General features: G+C 41.9%; 1 protein-coding gene across 5 annotated transcripts in view; it reads right to left on the bottom strand.

The window, feature by feature from the left end:
* Nucleotides 1-20916, bottom strand: part of drp2 (dystrophin related protein 2) — a 123166-nt gene that overhangs the window by 43079 nt on the left and 59171 nt on the right. For all 5 annotated transcript variants that reach the window (XM_072270548.1, XM_072270544.1, XM_072270545.1 and 2 more), the window contains 3 exons: nucleotides 9764-9825; nucleotides 7537-7611; nucleotides 4941-5142 (listed from right to left, as the gene is read on the bottom strand). In XM_072270548.1, the coding sequence (XP_072126649.1) occupies nucleotides 4941-5142; nucleotides 7537-7611; nucleotides 9764-9825 (339 nt within the window). The remainder of the gene's footprint in view (nucleotides 1-4940; nucleotides 5143-7536; nucleotides 7612-9763; nucleotides 9826-20916) is intronic.

The raw sequence follows: 20916 nt of genomic DNA, 5'->3' as shown, positions 1-20916 counted from the left end.
GATTTATGACTCTGTAGGGTGTGAGCTAGCTGATTCAAGAGCCCTTTGGCATGAGCTGTGATAATAGATGGTGCTGATGTTTCTGACTGTTATAAACATCACCCTCGGTCTACACTATCATCATCCCACTTTCACGTAATGCTGGATGGCAATTGGAGTGGGAGCCTTGACAAGTTTCTGCTAATTAGCCCACTGGATCTCAATCTCAATTCAAGGCACCTAGAGGAAAATCTGCAGTCAAATCTGGGAACTTCCCGATATTTATGGTTCATTATGGAATTGAATTATTAAGGTTCTACGAAGTGTCAGATGAGATGTAATGTAATTCAGTTCTTTTATTGCAGGAAACCAACCCCAGGGATGGTTCAAATATGTATTATGCAAATGCCTGTTCCTTATTTAAAATTCAGGAATAAAGATAACCCGCTTTACAGTTCATGTGTGACATTTAAATTTGTTCTTCTGTAATTGAGACTTCTTTTGCATGATGCGCAAACTTGAACCGGTGATGATAAATCCCAGCAATCAGATTCTACACAGCTGACTGCAATTCCTGCGAGTTACTGTGGGTGAGTGGAAGATTTAGCATAGGAAGCCAATCTCACTCCTAGCATCTTATCCAATGAGCAACAGCCTACATGAGGGAATTAATATTAGCATAACTTAATGACCAAAGGATATATTCATTAGTACAAAATCATTGGTGCTTTCCTTTGTTAATGACACTCAATTAGGAATTCAAGTGCACAATCTTGGCTTTTTTTTTCAATGATGTAACTGATAGAGGAGAGGAGAGGGCTGTGATCCTGTCAGGAGTGTGACAATGAACAGTTCCAGCACATGGAAAGTTCTACGATTGCATCACGGTTATATAGAATGCTGGCACTCCCCGTGCAACGGTCAAACCTGTTCCATGTATGGACATCACTGTGCAATGGTTTTTCCTGTGCAGGACTGGACTGGAATGCCTATCAAGTATGTCCCTTCCTTGTATCCTTCTGGCTGTCTCAGCATTGCACAAAATTTACTTCCACCACAGATATTGCAGGTGCCCTTGGCTCTCCTACCTTCTCAATCCACAGGACATTGGAGGCTTTGATAGCTCCTCTCCATCTCTTCCCATCCCCCAAGGGGATAATGCAGGCCCAGAGGCATACCACTACTCTCATACTGTACTTCCAACAATCACATCAAAAATAAAGGCTCTGATTCTACCCTTCACCCACACTCCTACATGTGCAAGGGTCAAACTGATGACTTACAAGTTTCTTGCAGTGCTCAAAAGGCACTGGAGAATGTTCATCCTGGCAGAGGGTTCTAGTTTCAGATAAGGGGTTAGCTATTCAGAGCCAACATGAAGAGATATTTCTTCATGCAGAGGTTTGGAATTCTATGTAATGGAGGGTTAAAGAGCTTCTATCAGTGAGATCACTGAGCAGGACCTGAGGGACCAAATGACCAATCCCTGTTCCTATTCCTTATGTTCGGATGTTATCCCACCCCTTCCTGCCATGGTGGTTGCACGGGCCTCAATGCCTCCCCACCACTTACTGGTATCAGCACAGGCACAATCAGGCCTACGGCATCCGACCATCCTGACTACTTGAACTTCATCTTGGAACCAGGCACCAGTCACACGCTTTCAACCAGAAAGGCATGCAGTCAAAGTTCACTGTGCCCAACTATCGCATACTTTTGGTGCACTTTAAATTTTTTTGGTTTCTGCTTCTAAACTACTTCTGTTACCCTCCTTCTACAGGCCAAGATTAGAAATTAGTGCAGGGAAGTCCTTCTCATTTCAGGTCAACATTTAATTCCAGTTTATAAAGTAATACTGCTACTGCTACTGTACCTTCAAATTCTCCCCAGGTGAGACACAAGGCATGCTTGCAACAAAGTTATTTCTGGACTCCTTCTCCACAAACTAGAAGTACTGACATAGTCAAATAAGAAGTAATTTTCAAAGGGAAGAGGGACACTACCGTGGCTGACAAGTGAAGTCAGAGCCAAAGTAAAAGCAAAAGGGAGGGCATACAAGGAAGCCAAAGCTAGTGGAAATCTAGAGGACTGGGAAGCTTTAAAAAACTTGCAGAAGGGAACTAAGAAGGTCATAAGGAAGGAAAAGATGAATTATGAAAGGAAGCTGGCGACTAATATCAAAGAAGATACTAAAAGCCTTTTTAAGTATATAAAGGGTAAAAGAGAGTCGAGGGTAGATATAGGACCAATAGAAGATGACGCTGGAGATATTGTAATGAAAGATGTAGAAATGACAGAGGAACTGAATGCGTGTTTTGCATCAGTCTTCACAGTGGAAGACATCTGCAGTATACCGGACATTCAAGAGTGTCAGGGAAGTGAAGAATGTGCAGTGAAAATTGTGACTGAGAAGGTGCTCAGGAAGCTTAATGGTCTGAGGGTGGATAAATGTCCTGGACCTGATGGAATACACTCTCGGGTTCTGAAGGAAGTAGCTGGAGAGATTGCGGAGGCATTAACAATGATCTTTCAAGAATCGATACATTGTACCAGATGACTGGAAAATTACAAATGTTACTCAGCTATTTAAGAAGGGTGGGAGGCAGTAGAAAGGAAACTATAGAGCTGTTATCCTGACATTAGTGGTTGGGAAGTTGTTGGAACTGATTGTTAGGGATGAGATTACAGAGTACCTGGAGACAGATAGCAATAGATAGGCCAAAGCCAGCATGGTTTCCTAAAAGGATAATCCTTTTTTGGAGGAAATCAATTTTTGGAGGAAATTACAAGCAAGGTAGACATAGGAGATGTAGTAGATGTGGTATACCTGGATTGTCAGAAGTCCTTTGACAAGATGCCGCACATGAGGCTACTTAGCAAGATAAGAGCCAATGGAATTACAGGGAAGTTACTAGCATGGGTGGAGCATTGGCTGATCGGCAGAAAACAGAGAGTGGGAACCTGTTTCTGTGCTGTAGTTTCTATGGTTTCTATGTGGGACTAGGCAGAAAATGGTTCGGCACAGCCAAGAGGGGCCAAAAGGCCTGTTTCTGTGCTGTAGTTTCTATGGTTTCTATGGAATAAAAGGATCCTATTCTGGCTGGCTGCTGGTTACCAGTGGAGTACCAGAGGGGTTAATGTTTGGACCGCTGCTTTTTACGATGTATGTCAATGATTCGGAATATGGGATTAATGGATTTGTGGCTATATTTGCTGATGATACAAAGATAGGTTGAGGAGCGAGTAGTGTTGAGGAAACAGAAAGCCTGCAGAGAGGCTTAGATGGTTTAGGGGAATGGGCAAAGAAGTAGCAAATGAAATACGATGTTGGAAAGTGTATGGTTATGCACTTTGGTGGAAGAAATAAATGGGCGGACTGTTATTTAGATGGGGAGAGAATTCAAAATGCAGAGGTGCAAAGGCACTAGGGAGTTCTTGTGTAGATACCCTAAAGGTTAACCTCCAGGTTGAGTCGGTGGTAAAGAAAGTGACTGCAACGTTGGCATTCATTTCTAGAGGTATAGAATATAAGAGCAGGGATGTGATGTTGAGGCTCTATAAGGCACTTGTGAGACCACATTTGGAGTATTGTGTGCAGTTTTGGGCTCCTTACTTTAGGATATACTGAAGTTGGAGAGGGTTCAGAGAAGATTCATGAGAATGATTCCAGGAATGAAAAGGTCTGGCAGCTCTTGGGCTGTAGTTCCTGGAGTTCAGGAGAATGATGGGGGATCTCATAGAAACATTTTGAATGTTAAAAGGGCTGAACAGATTAGATATGGCAAAGTTATTTCCCATGGTAGGGGAGTCTAGGACAAGAGGGCACGACTTCAGGAATGAAGGACGTCCATTTAGAACAGAGATGTGGAGAAATTACTTTAGTCAGAGGGTGGTAAATCTGTGGAATTTGTGGCCACGAGTGGCTGTGGAGGCAAAGTCATTGGGTGTATTTAAGGCAGAGATAGATAGATTCTTGATTAGCCAGGGCATCAAAGGGTATGGGGAGAAGACAGGGGAGTGGGGATGACTGGAGGAATTGGATCAGCCCATGATTGAATGGCAGAGCAGACTCAATGGGTTGATTGGCCTACTTCTGCTCCTATATCTTATGGTATTATGGTCTTATATCATTTTTATCCTTGAACAGCATCTTTTACTCTATGCTAGTCTAATATTCCACAGAGTAAAAATGCCACCCCTGTACCTCCTTGCCAACTTAATGTTAAATTACAAACAGATTTCTGAGTAGAATTGAACTGAGGCACTCAAAATTCATTTTGTGTTATTCTTATTGTAACCAAAGGTACTCCCAACACATCAGTTAGGCTGGCATCCACGTCAGCAAGCCAGTGCTGGCTCTGGCTTGTCAGCTAAGTCAAAATGGTTCTAAAGTCCTGCTTCCCCAAACCAATCCTAGTTTCAATCACTGGTGTGGGGCTGAGCTACAACACGATTTTCCGCCCTAGTTTCCTGGTTGCCTCGGCAAGATTTTCACAGTGTACAAAGGTATAGTCGGAGGTTTCAGCACCATAATAGCAACCCCTTTGGGATGAGTGGGAGAGAAAGGATGTTGGTAGAAGTTTAAAAGAAAATATTTAAGTTGTTTTTGATGGTTTGGTTGTTCTTAAGTGAGCTTGTACTATGTTAATCACTACAAATTTTATTTTTTTTTAACATTTTCAACACATTGCAAGGTTGCTGGCCAACTGAATGTAAAGGACTTAGAGGGTTTATGAGTTACTGTATATGGCTGTGCATTCACCTGTGCTAAATCAGCACCTGTTCTGTAGCTTGACCAGAGAAAGATGGACCTGGGAGCCATACTAAGACCAAGGGGTAGATAGGCAGTGATTTTGGAGCAACAAAAGATCTTAATCATTTTGTGCAATATAATGTGCTATCATCTGTGTTCAACATTGCTAAGAAGTAAATGGTATGAAAGGGGATGAAATAAAACCTACTTGTCATAAACATTGAGAAGCCAGTTAAGACACATGTCCACAGAGAGAGGCACGTTTACAATGATTCCACGCTCCTGTTCGAGGTGATCGTACATTGTGGTGAGGCACTGGATGATTTCCAGAACATCGATTGTCTGGTCACTCTGTTGTAGTTTGTATTGACTGAAGATATCCGAGGCACTGCTTATGCTTAACAGATCCACTAACAGAGAATAATGTAAAGGGAGGAAATAAACAACACAAACTTTCCAACAACAATGCAACGTTATTATTTTCAGTAAAACATGCCTATTGAGATGTAATTTGTCCATTTAGAGGGAATTAATTAGAGATATTTAATTATACAATTTTAACAATTCAGTCTTTTACAGTTTGGGTTCTTTGCCCTGCTCCTTTGATCGATAAACTAGAGAGAGCATGGCTCATGAAAGTAAGGCACTGCTATATAGTGTATCTGAAGGTCAGTTCCACCTCATATCTCAGTACTCCATAGAAAAGTTTTCACTTGATGCAACCAAGTAATATCAGTACAACACCCTACATCTGATCTCCAACAACTTCAGTGGATGAACAGGCTCTGATGTAAAATGGACTGGTGTGTGGCTATCACCGATTTTACTGTTTCACATCGACAGCAAACAATGAATGCTTCTGGTTTATTAAGTTTTCAGATGCTCTTAATGGGCACTGAGTAAGCTTCGGTGTTAGATAGTACAGGAGACCAGTTTTCAAAGTGAGTGTTTGATCAGAGCATCTCTATATTTAAGGCTTAACTTTAAAGTACAAGCAATACTAATATTCAGGAAAAAGTTTTAAATTAGAGGGGTAAAGACAATTCATACATTGAAAGAGTACAGAAGAAATTTACAAGGATGTTGCTGAGATTTGAGGACCTGAGTTATGGGGAAAGATTGAATAGATTTGGACTTTATTCCCTGCAGCATAGGAGAATGAGGGATTTGATAGAGATCTATAAAATTATGAAGAGTATGAAGAGTGCAAGCGCAACCAGGCTTTTTCCACTGAGGTTGAGTGAGACTAGACCTAGAGGTCATAGGTATGTGATCGTTTGAGGCACAGGTTTGAGGTAAAAGGTGAAATGTTTAAGGGGAACATGAAGGGGAACTTCTTCACTCAGAAGGTGGTGAGAGTGTGGGATGACCTACCAGTAGAAGTAGTAGATGTGGATTTGATTTCAACATTTAAGAGAAGTTTGGATGAGGACATTGATCGGATGGGAATGGAGGGCCGTGGTCCTGTCAGGAAATATCGAGAAGGCTTGATCCAAACGCAGAGCAGTAGGGATGACTTAGTGGTGAGCAATAACTTTAAGAATAGACTGAAAAATAACAGGTCATGAAGGGTCACAAAAAAGAGAGAAAAGATACTAAACACAACGAGCAACCAGGAGCAACTTGTCAAAGAGCAACCAATCCTGCCGAAGGGTTTCGGCCCAAAATGTCAGCTGCATTATATTCCTAGGTGCTGCCTGGCCTGCTGAGTTCCTCCAGCATTTTGTGTGCATTGCTCAGATTTCCAGCATCCTGCAGATTTTCTCTTGTTAGCAACTGGTTGAAGCTGGCTAGTTCGAAGCATGAACAAGGACTGTGGATGAGTACTGGGATTAAATGGGCTGCAGGTAATGAGTTAGTGAGCAGAAGAAGGAGATTCCTATCAGCTGGGTGGAGACGAGGAGGTGTCAATATGTGCAGGTCTGACGGGACTCTCCCCACCCTGCAGCTGGCCCCAGCCAATCTGGTGGGAATTCCTCGATAAGTGATGGATCCAAGATGTAACCGGCCCTCTCCTCCGGGTCATATCTTTCCCAGTCAATCAGATACTGTATACGATGATGATGATGTGAAAGCTGTGTACCTTCCACCATCCTAGGTTCTGGAGGTGCAGGCTGAGGTGGATTGAGTGGTCCACAGACAATGGGCTTGAGCAGCGATATGTGAAAGGTAGAGTGACCTTGAGGGACTTTGGCAGGTGGAGATGATAAGTGACTCGGTTGACATAACAGGTAATCTTTAAGGGACCGATGAACTGGGAGAGATCTTGTGAGAGTCGGTGCACAGTGGCAGATCTTGGGCGGACAGTCACACCAGGTCCACAGGCCGGAGTGGTCCTAACTGGGCTCCAACGGTGGTTGGCCTGGTGACAGTAGGAGCGGGCGACCCTCTGTGCTTTCCTCCAAGCATTGTGGCAGCAGTGAACCAGAAATGAAGGCATCTAATAGGATGGACACCTCCCAATCTCTATCCTATTAGCTGGGCGGAGACTGGGAGGTGCCTGTATCTGCAGGCCTGACAGGTCTACGTGTAGGTTGATGGGACTAGGCAGAATAATAGTTTGGCATGAACTAGATGGGCTGAAGGTCTCGTTTCTGTGTTTTAGTGCTCTGTGACACTTTTGGGGGTGGGGTTAGAAATGTCATGACAATGCTTGCTTTGAATCAATATAATTTTATCAATATGGTTTCAATCAACTGAAGATATGGAAAGTGACTCCCTGATCACTCTGTGGCAACAGGAAGTCAATGCAGTTCCTGGGGACAAAGAAAGCTGAGGCTTTGAAACGGCCCAGATATACTTACAGCGAAGTGCCTTCTGCACACGTCTCAGCTTCATGGCGGTTCGATAAGCTGAGAATTTGATGTTATTCAGAGCAGCTATAAGGAAATCAGAAAATGGCAAGATATCTATTTATCAACATATCTTTGAAAAGGGAAATTAATTTATATTTTTCAAAGATTAATCTATTATTACTTTCTGCAAATTATCAGACTTGTCCAGCTTCCTTTAGTGAATGAGCAAAACTTTTTCCAGCTTAATATACGAAAGTCTGTTTGCCTTCAGATCTTCAGTATCCTTGGTTTCTGTCATAAAATATTTTCTGGGCAATTCTAGCCCTGTCCCAGGAAAATGTCAGCGACCATTGCCAGGTTCTGTCTGATACTTACACCCAAGATAAGCTTCCATCTACTCACAATCATCATCACTAAGACAGAGGACTTCCATCTCTTTAATGTTGCCTATCTCTACTCTTGCCTCTGAAACCTGAAATCTTCAGCTATGCTGCTGCTACCATAGATTGGAGCATTCCAATGCACAAACTTTCAACGCTAATTCAATGTCCAAAAAACTCAGCAGCTAAAGCAATTTTTAGCCTGCACACCAACTTACATTGTCTTATTCACCCACCACCTCTGTTCTTGCTACTAGGTAAGCAAAAGCTTTGTTTTTTAATCCTCATACATATTTCCAATTCTTTCTTCTCTGTAACCTCTTCTGGTCCTACAACTTGTCAAGATAGCTGGACTCTTGCAATTTTGGTTCTTTGATCATCGGAGCATTAAATCATACTATTGATAGATGCCACCTCTCCTTCATTAATACACTTCCTGAAGTTTACACTATAATAAAAGTTTCAATCATTGGCCACAGACGGCCAATTTATTTGACCCATGGGCACCAATGATGGGAACAGCTGATTTAACAACTTTCCACCCACTGGCAAATTAGTTCCTCCCCATGCTCTGTGAGGAGGAATCTTCTGGTCAGTGTCCCTGTGGGCAATTTCCCTTTTCATTAGTCTGGGCTCCACTGAGATTCCTTGGTGAACTGGGATCACCAGACAGTGAACGAGCTCTGACAGAGGGATACCAGGGAGTGAATGGAATCACTGGCACAGTCTGGAAGTCTTGTTTGGGATGTAGGAGTACTCTGTGCAGGGAGGTGTTAAGGAGACCTGGAGAAGTGGGGAGTCTTTGGGGGTGGTGTCGTACTGAGGATGAAATACATGCTGAGCATTGGGAGGATAGTGATGCATTTTATAAGAAAAGGCTAAAGAAGGCTGGGTAATTCTTGTGAAATACTTTTTGAATATAATATTTCCCTTGGGTAGCGGACTAGAAACTTTCTATGCCTATCTACTCCCAAAAGGAATGTATTTAAATTGCATCTCTAAGGCTTTCTCTGCTGATCATCTGGGGGGAACAAACATGAGAGGCAAAGGGTTAAACAGAGGCTCATTTGAGAGTTCAGATGTCCTGCTAATAAATGGCAAGCAGAACACAATGCTGTTGCAAACTATCAGTGAGCCAACGGTGATCAGATCACATCCAATCAGATGACTGACCTTCATAATTCCTAATTTGGTTTGGGGTCAAATTCTGTTTGACAGCACTGCTATAAAGGGCTCTGGTATGTTTTACTCAAGCTTTTACTAAGAAAAATCAGCTCTTGCAGTTATAACCACACATTATTGTGCCAACTGATTAAGTATTATCGAATCATTGAGTTCTGTTGCATGGAAATAGGTCCTGCGGCCCTCAACCAATACTGGATTTACAGAATGTTAATAAACTGCAGTGGAACATCGGTAGAAAAATTGAGGATTGTAGGGAAAGCCTCACCCAGTGACTGGTACAATTTGGTCATGTTTGGGTGATCCCAGCCCTCCTAGTCTATCTGAGCTAATCCAATTTGCATTTGACCTGTATACCCCGAAACCTTTCCTATCCATGTTCCTGTCTAAATGGCTTTCAAAAATTGTAATTGTACCCACTTTTCCAGCTTCCTCTGGCAACTCATTTCATGTACCCACCCGCCTCTGTGTGAAAACCTTGCCTCTCAGGCTCCTTTTGAATCTTTTCCCTAAGTGAGATTATATTCCCGCTGAGGCAATAATGAGACAAGAAATTGCATTTTGAAACTCATACTGCACCAACAGACACAATAACCAATGTATCTGCAAAAACCAGTTGATTTCTGTTTATCGTATTGATTCTCAGCCAATGCTGAATAAAGTTAAAACCTTACCCAGTGACTGGTACAATTCGGTCATTTTTGGGTGATCCCAGCATGTGGTTTGTCCCTGGTGACTGAAAGGATAGAGCACGCACATTAAAGCTTGCAGCTTTTCAAAACCTGTACAAATCTCAGAATCAGAACCGCATTGAAACGGAGAATGAAACGATACCTGTGAGAATCCCTGTGACCCTGTGATCTCTGTATCGGAGGCCAATGCTAGCTCAACAAGGTGAACCCTCACAGGGTGTCAGGCCCCGGCACTGTACCTGGTAGGGTACTGGAAAAACTGTGCCAATCAACTGGCAGGAGCATTCAAGGACATCTTCAATCTCGCACTGCTGCAGTCAGAGTTTCCCAGCTGCTTCGGAAGGGCAACAATAATACCAGTGCCCAAGAAGATCAGGATGAGCTGCCTTCATGACTGTTGCCCAGTTGCACTCATCTTCTGTGATGAAGTGCTTTGAGGGATTGCTCATGGCCAGAATCAGCTTCTGCCTAAGCAAGGACCTGGACCCATTGCAATTAGCCTATCAGATCAATAAGTGTACAGTAGATGCAACTGCACTGTCTCTCCACTGAGGCTCAGAATGCCTGGACAAAAAGAATACCTATATCAGGCTTCTGTTTATAGATTACCGCTCAGCATTCAACACCATCACACCCTTAGTACTAATCAAAAAGCTCCAAAACCTGGGCCTCTGTACCTCGCTCTCAACTGGTCTCTTGACTTCCTTATTAGGAGACCACAGTCAGTGCGGATCAGACATAACTTCTCCTCGCTGAAATCAATACAGATGCAGCTCAGGGATGTGTGCTTTGCCCCTTGCTCTATGCACTCTACACCCATGACCGTACGGTTAGGCACAGTTCAAACACTATCTATAAAGTTGCCGATGACACAACTATTGTCGGCAGAATTTCAGATGGTGACGAGGAGGCGTACAGGAGTGAGATAGATCAGCTGGTTGAGTGGTATCACAACAACAGCCTTGCATTCATCATCAGTAAGACCGAGAAATTGATTGTGGACTTCAGAAGGGGGAAGTCGAGGGAACACGCACCAGTCCTCAATGAAGGATCAGCAGTGGAAAAGGTGAATAGTTTCAAATTCCTGCGGTGTCAACATCTCTGAAAATCTGTCCTGGGTCCAACATATTGATGCAATTACAAAGAAAGCATGACAATGGCTATATTTCATTAGGAGCTTGAGGAGAATTGGTTTGTCAGCAAAGACAGTCACAAATTTCTACAGATGTACCGTGGAGAGCATTCTAACTGGTTACATCACCATCTGGCATGGAGGGGCCGCTGCACAGGATCAGAAAAAGCTGTAGAACGTTGCAACCTCAGCCAGCTCCATCATGGGCACTAGCCTCCCCAGTATCAAGGACATCTTCAAATGGTGATGCCTCAAAAAGGTGGCATCCAACATTAAGGACCCTTTTCACTGAAGACATGCCTCCTTCTCATTGCTACCATCATAAGGATGTGCAGGAGCATGAAGGCACAAACCCTGTGTGTTAGAAACAGTTTCTTCCCCACCTCACACCACCAATAGTATTCTGAATGGATAATGAACAGATATATACTACCTCAATATTTTCACTCTTTTATTGCATTACTTATATGTATTTTTTTCTTATTGCAATTTAGTGTTTTTTTATTATGTATCGCACTGTACTGGGGCAGTAAAACAGAAGATTTTACAGTATATGCCAGTGATGTTAAATCTGATTCTGATTCTCAGAAATAGAAACTAAAGTCGAATTATTATTGTGACTTTTTTTCATCAGTGATATGAACAGAAAATATAAAGCCTTGGTTGGCAGAATAGAAACTATTGCCCACAAGAATCCAAAAGTTGGGTAATTCAACTTTATGTATATAAATGCAGATCATATCCAGATAAAGTTCAAAGTAAATTTATTATCTAAGAACATATATGTCACCATATACATCCCCGAGATTCATTTTTTTGTGGACCTGCTCAATACATCCATAATAGAATTATAAACAAAACAGAATCAATGAAATACAGCAGGAACCTGGGCATTCAACCAGTGTGCAAAAGACAACAAATTATGCAAATACAGAAAGAAAGAAATAATAATGAATATCGAGAACATGAGATGAAGAGTCCTTGAAAGTGAGTCTATAAGTTGTGGGAGCATTTCAATGATGGGGCAAGTGGAGTTGAGTGAAGTTATCCCATTTGATTCAAGAGCTTGATGGCTGAGGGGTAATAACAGTTCCTGAACCTGGTGGTGTGAAACCTGAGGCTCCTGTACCTCCTTTCTGATGGCAAGCGAGCATGTTCTGGGTTGTGGGGGTCCTTGATGATGGTTGCTGCTTTCCTGCAACAGCAATTCATGTTGATGTGCTCAGTGGAGGGAGGGCTTTACCCATGATGGACTGGGCTGTATCCACTACGTTAAGATTTTCTGTTCAAGAGCATTGCCATTTCTCTACTAGGTTATGATGTAGCCAGTCAATATACTCTCCACTATATAACTGTAGAAGTTTGTAAAAGTTTTAGATGTCATGCCATATCTTCGCAAAGTTTCTCATAATTACACTTTTGTGCTGGGCTAAGGACAGGTCCTCCAAAATGTTAGCACTGAGGAATTTAGAGTTGCTGACCCTCTCTGCCTCTGATTCTCCCTGAGGACTGGCTCATGGACCTTTGGCTTCCTTTTCCTGTAGTCAATAATCAGCTTCTTGGTCTTGCTGACATTGAGTAAGGGACTATTGTTATGGCACCACTCAGCCAGGTTTTCAGTCTCCCTCCTATATTCTGATTTATCATCATTCATGAATATGGCACTGGAGCTGTCCGTAGCCACACAATAATTGGTGTAAAGTGAGTAGAGCAGGGGACTAAGCACACAGCCTTGTGGTGCAGTTGTGCTGATGGAGATCATGGAGGAGATGTTGTCGCCAATCCAAACTGCCTGGGGTCCGTAAGTGAGGAAATTGACGATTTGATTGCACTAGGAGGCTTTGAGGCTGAGGTCTTGAAGCTTATTGATGAGTTTTGAGGGGATGAAGGTATTGAATTCTGAGCTGTAATTGATAAAGAGCATCCTGATATATGCATGTTTGTTGTCCAAATGTTTCAGGGTTGAGTGAAAAGCCAATGAAATGGCATCTGCTGTGGACATGTTGCTCAGGTAGACAAATTGGAGCAGATCCCATTCATTTCACAGGCAAGAGTTGATATATTTCACCACAAACCTCTCAAAACAGTTCATCACTGTGGATGTAAGTGCAACTGGATGATAGTCATTGAGGCAGGTTATCATGTTCTTCTTAGGCACCTGTATAATTGAAGCTTTCTTGAAACAGGTGGGTGCCTCAGATTGCCAAAGCAAGAGGTTAAAGATCTCAGTGAACATTCCATTCAGCTGATCAGGGCAGGTCTTCATTACCTGACCAGGTATCCCGTCTGGGCTGGGGTCACCCTCCTGAAGGCAGCTGGCACATTGGCACCAGAACAAATATATTCTGTTGAGTTGTTGATCATTAACCTAGAGGAATGCTTCTATTTGGGAAAAAGTATCCCCAATTCTATTCCTTTATTTTTCTCTCAGAGTCCCAGTGATGTGTAATTATTGAGTCTTAGTTCAGGAATACTGGCCAGACAGAGATGCCTCATACTGAGAGCTTTTTTTTTGTTTGTCAGTAGTTTAGTATTTTGCATGGATCAGAGTTAAAATCACACAAATCTTCCCATAGCAATGAGAAGCACATTATACCTGAATGACATATCAGCCTACTCAAACCAAAGATGCCATGGCCAAATCTTGTGCTAATGGCACCACTGTAGCATTATCAATTAATTTGGCAGTGGACGTGCACAAGAAATTTCAAACATTTGATGAAGTGTATCAGCTACGGGATACACACATCGCTTGGTAATTGAAAGAAAGGTGTAACACATAACTGGTCCAAAGTCATCCCTTTTTACACAATCACTAAATTGTAAAAATACTTACTGATTCATTTCCACATCAGGCAATACAATAAGCCACAATGAATTTGGAGTGGGTTGGGATGGTGAGTTGGTGTGGCAGTAGCAAGGAGAAACTAATTCAACATTTCATCCTATTTAGACTAAAAGCTACTTGTAATCAGAAGACCACATTTTATGACTTAATCAGAAATGGAATAATAAAACATGTCCTGATGCCACCATCCTATGCTAGATATTGATCGCAATACAAGTAATAACATTTGTCCACGGCAAACTCCTTTTGTAAGCTCAGTTCTGCAGCAAAAGCTGCTGGTTAAAGTGTTCTGGGAAGCATCAAAAGTTGACCAAAGAAAACTCATGAATAAAATTACAATATATGTATGCATCCTTTTAACATTGATCCACAATTTTTCCCCTCTCCTCCTTTGCATACAAATTTCTTTTTCAACTGGAATAAGATAACTTCCTGTGAAAACCCTGCACTACCACAGCAACAAACAACCTTTCATTCTTCTCAAGCTTGAATTTTTAATGAGGTTCTAAATTTGAGATTAATTTTCTTTTCTGCACTGATATCTTTTTTGGAATATGCCATCTTGTGGGAAAAGAAAATTAAAAGAGAAATTGAGACGGTTTAATAAAGCATGATCTTTAAAGTAGCATCAATCAAAGTAATTTCAACCTTGTCAGGAACTTGAAGTTGGAAGAATGGTTATGATCCTCTTTTGTATGAAATAGTTAAATAATCCTTGAGAATTCTGGACAGATTCATCCACAGTGGAAAATTTAATATAAAAGATGTTGATGTGCATTCTATGGCCTTCCAATGTTTCCTATTTTTATTTCTGTTTTCACTAATTTTCTTTTCATCATCTCTCTGTGGAAGATCTCCAGCAGAGAGTGAAGTTAATTCTTCATGATGGTCCACATGGCACAGTGCAGGAGTAAACCTCCTCTATACAGTAATCATTCACTGTATAGAGGAGTTATGGCAGAGGCTTAAAGGTTTATCTAAAGGTTGTGGATTAATAAATTGAGGACAAGAGCAAATCAAAAAGGTGTTAACAGGATCCCTCCCATGTGTGATTTTTAACATTCAATTTTTTCAATTTGCAGTTTTACAAACATACTTGCAATATTAGCATTAATGACACTTAGCTATGGATTGGTACACACTATATCAATTATATACTCCTTTACGGATAACTCACCAATAACATGAAAAGTTTCAATATATTCCAACTATGCTGTAATACTATCTTTTCTGTTTTGGAGATCCTTTCATTACCTGAATAGTCAAACTGTGCATAGTCAAGGGAGAAAGACAGTCTCTCTGCACTAGTGGAACACCTGACATTATTCCAGGATGAAGAGTTGCATAATTTTTATTTATTACTTCAAGGTGTGTGAATGTAATCGAAGATGCAGCAATGGGTTGGACTTTCTGGCAGGAATTTGGAAGACGCAGGATCAGTTCATCCCACAGAAGAAAAAAGCATTCAAAAGGGAGGATGAGGCAACCATGTCTGACAAAGGGAGTCAATGACAGCATCAAAGCAAATGAGAGGGCATAAAATATATTAAAAATTAGTGGGCAGCTGGAGGAATGGGAAACTTTTAAAAATCAACAGAAGGCAGCTAAATCATAAAGGTCAGAGATTTTCCAGATGTGGGAAATCTTGCACAACACATGTAAAATGCTAGAGGAACTCAGCAAGTCAGATAGTATACATAGATGAGAATAAACAGTCGACGTTCCAGACCAAGACCCTTCATCATGTCAGACTAGAATGGAAGGGGGCAGAGGTCAGAATAAGTGTTGGCTTCCAGGTGAGGCAACACTTCACCTGCAACTCTATTGGGGCCATCAATTGTATCCAGTGCTCCTGGTGTGGCCTTCATTGTTGAGACCCAACATAGATTGGAGGATTACTTTGTCAGGCACCTTCACTCTGCCTGCTGCTAAAAGCAGAATCTCCCAGCAGCCACCCATTTCAATTCCACTTCCTATTCCTTTCCAGATGTGTGTGTCCATGGCCTCTCCTACTGCTACCGTGAAGCCAAACTCAAATTAGAGGAGCAACACTTCATTTTCCATCTGGGAAGCCTCCAGCCTTAAGGCATGGACATTGATTTCTCTAACTTCTGGTATTGGTCTCTGTCCCCCTTCTCTCTTTTTGCATTCCCCTTTCTGGTTTCCCTGTCACCCCTTCTTCTCACCTGTCCACCACCTCCCACCTGTTCCCCTCCTCTTTCCTTTTCTTCCATGGTCCACTGTCTTCTCCTATTAGATTCCTTCTTCTTCAGCCCTTTACCTCTTTCACCTATCCCCTCCCAGCTTCTAACTTCATCCTCCCCTCACTCACTCACCCACTTTGAACCTCATCAATCTGCCAGCTTGGTACTTCCCCTCCCATTACCTTCCTATTTTGACTTCTTCCCCTTGTCCTGTCCTGTCCTGATGAAGGATCTTGACCAGAAACATTGATTGCTTATTCCACTCCATAAATGCTACTCGACTTGCTGAGTTCCTCCAGCATTTTGTGTTTGTTGTAGAAGACAACTGAAAAAAGCAATGGAGAGAGAAGAGCTGAAATATGAAGGTAAGCTAGACAATAATATAAAAGAAGATTCCAAAAGTTATTTCAGATACACAAAGAGTAAAAGTGAGGAAAGAGCAGAGATTGGACCACTGGCAAATGGTGCTGAAGAGGTAGTAATGGGGAAACAAAGAAATAGTGGATCAACTGAATAAGTATTTTACGTCAGTCTTAACTGTGGAAGACACTAGTAACATTGCCAAAAATTTGAGAGAGCACGGGCAGAAGTGAGTGTAGTCGCGATAACAAAGGAGAAGATGCTTGGTAAGCTGAAAGGTCAGAAGGTAGATAAGTCATCTGAATCAGATGGATGATAGTCCATAGTTCTGAAGGAGGTAGCTGATGAGAATGAGGAGGCATTACTATTGATCCTTAAAGAATGGTTCTGCAAGACTGGAAAATTGTAAATGTCACTCCACTCTTCAAGAAGGGAGGGAGGCAGAAGAAAGAAAGTTATAGGCTAGTTAGCCCGAGCTTAGTTGTTGGGAAGACATTGGAGTCAATTGTTAAGAATGAGGTTTCAGAGCACTTGGAGGCAATGGTCAGCATGACTTCCTTGAGGGAAAATCTTCCCAGGCAAATCTATAGGAATTCTTTCAGAAAGTAACAGGCAGGATAGATGAGGGAAAGCCAGTGGATGTTGACTGCCATCAGAAGAACTTCGCACATGAGGCTGCTAACCAAAATAAGAGGCTATGGTATTACAGGAAAGATAGTATTACTAACATGGATAGGAGATTGGCTGACTGGCAGAAGTCAGAGTGGGAATAAAGGTGGCCTTTTATGGTTAGCTGCTGGTAACTTGTGGTGTTCACCTTCCAGTCAACCTGATGGCATGAACGTCAATTTCTCCTTCTGGAACCCTAATGGCATCAACATTTGGTATTTCTGGTATTTTTTTCCCTCCCAATTCCCACTTCTTCTATTTCTCACTCTACCCTCTTAACTCTTCTCCTTACCTGGCTATCACCTCCCCCGGGGTTCCTTCCTTTCCCCCTTTCTCCCATGGCCTACGCTCCTCTCCTATTAGATTGCTTCTTATCCAGTTCCTTACCTTTCCCACCCACCTGGCTTCACATATCACTTTCTAACTAGTCCTCCTTCACCTCCCCACCTTTTTATTCTGGCGTCTTCCTCCTTCCTTTGCAGTCCTGAGGAAGGGTCTCGGGCCAAAACGTCAACTGCTTATTCATTTCCATAGGCCTGCTGAATTCCTCCAGAATTTTGTATGTGTTGCTCTAGATCTCCAGCATCTGCAGAATCTCTTGTGTTTGTGTTCCGTAGGGGTCAGTGTTGGGTCCACAGCTTTTCATGCTATATATTAATGACCTGGTGACAGGTTTGATGGCTTTGTGGCCATGTTTGTGGATGATACAGATAAAGGTGGAGGGGCAGGTAGCTTTGGGGAAGCAGGGAATCTGCCGAAGGACTTGGGCAGATTAGGAGAATTGGCAAAGAAGTGGTAGATGGAATATAGTGTAGGGAAGTCTATGGACATGCAGTTTGGTAGAAGGAATAATGATGTTGTCTATTTTCTAAACAGGGAGCGAATTAGGAATTAGGAGGTCAAAGGGACTTGGGAATCTTAGTGCTGGATTCCCTAAGGATTAACTTGCAGGTTGAATCAGTAGTTAGGTAGGCAAATACAATGTTAGCATTCATTTCAAGAGGACTAGAATATCAAAGCAAGGATGTAATTATAAGGATTTATAAGGCATTGGTCAGACCACGTTTGTAGTATTGTGAGTAGTTTTGGGCTCCGTTATCTAAAGAAGGATGTGCTGGCATTGGAGATGTCCAGAGGAGATTTACGAGAATGATCCCGGGAATGAAAGGATTAACATATGGGGAAGAGCTTGATGGTTTTGGGCCTGAACTTACTGGAGTTTAGAAGAATGAGGGGCAATCTTATAGAAACCTACTGAATATTGAAAGGCCTAAATAGAGTGGACATGGAGAGGATGTTTTCAATAGTGGGAGAGTCTAGGACCAGAGAGCACAGCCTCAGAATAGAAGGACACCCCTTTAGAATGGAGATGAGGAGGAATTTCTTAAGCCAGAGTCATTGGGCATATTTAAAGTGGAGGTTGATAGGTTCTTGATTAGTAAGGGCGTCAAAAGTTAAGGGTAGAATGTAGGAGAAAGGGATTAAGATGGAAAATAAATTAGCCATGATTGAATGGCAGAGTAGATTTGATGGGCTGAATGGCCTATTTTGCTCCTATGTCTTATGGCATTATAGTCTTATGTTGGCAATTTGGAATGGATACAAATTTCCCAGAAATGAAGTGATAGTCAAGAATAAACCACATTGGTGGATCTGCAGTCACAAGTGAGCTAGACAATGTAAAGATGGTGCATTTCCTTTCTTGGATCAATGGATCAGATATCTTTTCATGGTAATCCAATAGCTTCATGGTTACTACTGAGTCTACCTCAAAAAAAAATCCAGATTTAAGTTCCCAAGCTACCACAGTGAGATTCAAATTAATGTCCAGTTCTGGGTGCTGGTCCAGGAATTTAATTCCTGAACATTGACTTCTCAAACTTCCGCTAATACCCCACCTCCCCCTCGTACCCCATCCGTTATTTATTTATATACACACATTCTTTCTCTCTCTCTCTCCTTTTTCTCCCTCTGTCCCTCTGACTATACCCCTTGCCCATCCTCTGGGTTTTTCCCCCCCTCCCCCTTTTCTTTCTCCCTGGGCCTCCTGTCCCATGATCCTCTCATATCCCTTTTGCCAATCACCTGTCCAGCTCTTAGCTCCATCGCCCCCCCCCCGCCTCCTGTCTTCTCCTATCATTTTGGATCTCCTCCTCCCCCTCCCACTTTCAAATCTCTTAATAGCTCTTCTTTCAGTTAGTCCTGATGAAGGGTCTCTGCCCGAAACGTCGACTGTACCTCTTCCTAGAGATGCTGCCTGGCCTGCTGCGTTCACCAGCAACTTTGATGTGTGTTGGTTGATTTAATTACCATATTACTTCTGCTATCAGGATGGTCTTTCCTCTACAACCAAAAGCAATCCATGACCCCACTCCTATTAGCCTCACCTGTCATCTCTCTTTTCTTTATGAAGTCCTTGAGACTACTGCCATCTTCACGAAAATACCCAAATGCTGAATAATTCATAAAGATTGCCAATAGACACTTGTTTTTATAAACTAGTAGAACATCTGAGGGTTTAGGGCATTGAACTAGGACCTAGTCATTGAACAATTCATGGTTTTAGACCTCCTCTTGTATCTAATGCATTTATGTGGCTGATTCAGTTTTGATTACAATCATGTTAGCTTCTAAATTCCAGATTTACTAATTAACTGAATTTAAATTCTACAGCTGGCAAGAAGGGATTTAAGTCTCTGGATCATTAGTCCAAATCTCTGAATCACTGGTGAGAAACTGAAACTATGTCATATGCCATTCTTTTTATCCACATGAACGTATTCTCCGATTCACTCTGCAGTTTTAAATTGACTCACTTGGTTTGGTGTCAATCACAACTACGACCCACTTTTCGCACTTTGTTGAAAGAAATTTCGAAACGCCATATCTTGTCATCTCTTGAAAGAATTCTGTTGAGGTTATGATTTCTGAAATCTGTGTCGACAGGGCAAAATAATTTCTCTTCACCTAGATAATTAGTAATTACTTTTAAGTTAAAGGTTGCAGTGTTCCCACAGATGCTGAGCCAGCTGTCATGCATTTCTGTGAAATGGTAGGGACTAATGCTTCTTTGGCTTCTTCTTCATCCTATTTGAGTATGGATGGATATTGACTGATACTTAGTGTACTCTGTTCACTGACCTCCTTGCAATGGCCAGAGTCATATAACTCTTCCTAATCTCCTTTAACACGTCGGGTAAATATCACTTATGCCAGTAACATACTTGTGCTAGAAATTCATCTCAGTCACTTGTTCTTATTTCCACTGCATTGTATTCAAAATCCTTTGGAGAAGTTGAGCCTTATTTACTTCTGCTAAAATTTATTGTAACTATTATATTCCAAAATAGTTTCCAAAATTTGGTTCCTTTATTAACATTATGTTATCTATCTTGTAGGTATAATCAAAATGACTGAAGACTAATTTCTACTATATAAATCCACAAACAGCTACGTCTTTGGACATAAGTGTTATCCTTATCCTCCTATCTTTAAGTCTTTCTTTGCTTTCATTCTCTTGCATTGCTGCAGTTCTTCTGGTTTTATTGGTGAGGGGTTCTGCCAGGTCTGTAGTTAAGTGGGGACAATGGTGGGTGAGGGGGTGTGAAGACTGTGTTCAGAGTACGTTATATGGGTGGACCGGTGAGGTTCAGGCCAGCAATTGAGATTGTGAAAGGGAGGTTGTCCAGATGCATTGAGGGTGCTTGGGGATTGAGGGTTTGGTATCAGGAGCCAGTCAGGTGTTTCAGTAGGTGGTGTAGTTGGAAATGGTGGAATAGAATTGGCAAAGTGGGGAGGTGGGGGGAATCTTCATTTGGAAATGGAGGTGAGAACTGGTTGGAGGGCAGGGGTGTTGATGCAATGCCTAATAATTTAAATGTACTTTTCTCTTTCTGTTGTTTTGCTAGATCAATTCACAGCA

Source organism: Mobula birostris, chromosome 10 (assembly GCF_030028105.1).
Source record: "Mobula birostris isolate sMobBir1 chromosome 10, sMobBir1.hap1, whole genome shotgun sequence".
Taxonomy (NCBI): Eukaryota; Metazoa; Chordata; class Chondrichthyes; order Myliobatiformes; family Myliobatidae; genus Mobula; species Mobula birostris.
The sequence above is the reverse complement of the archived record's forward strand: the minus strand, read 5'-3'. Positions and strand labels throughout refer to the sequence as shown.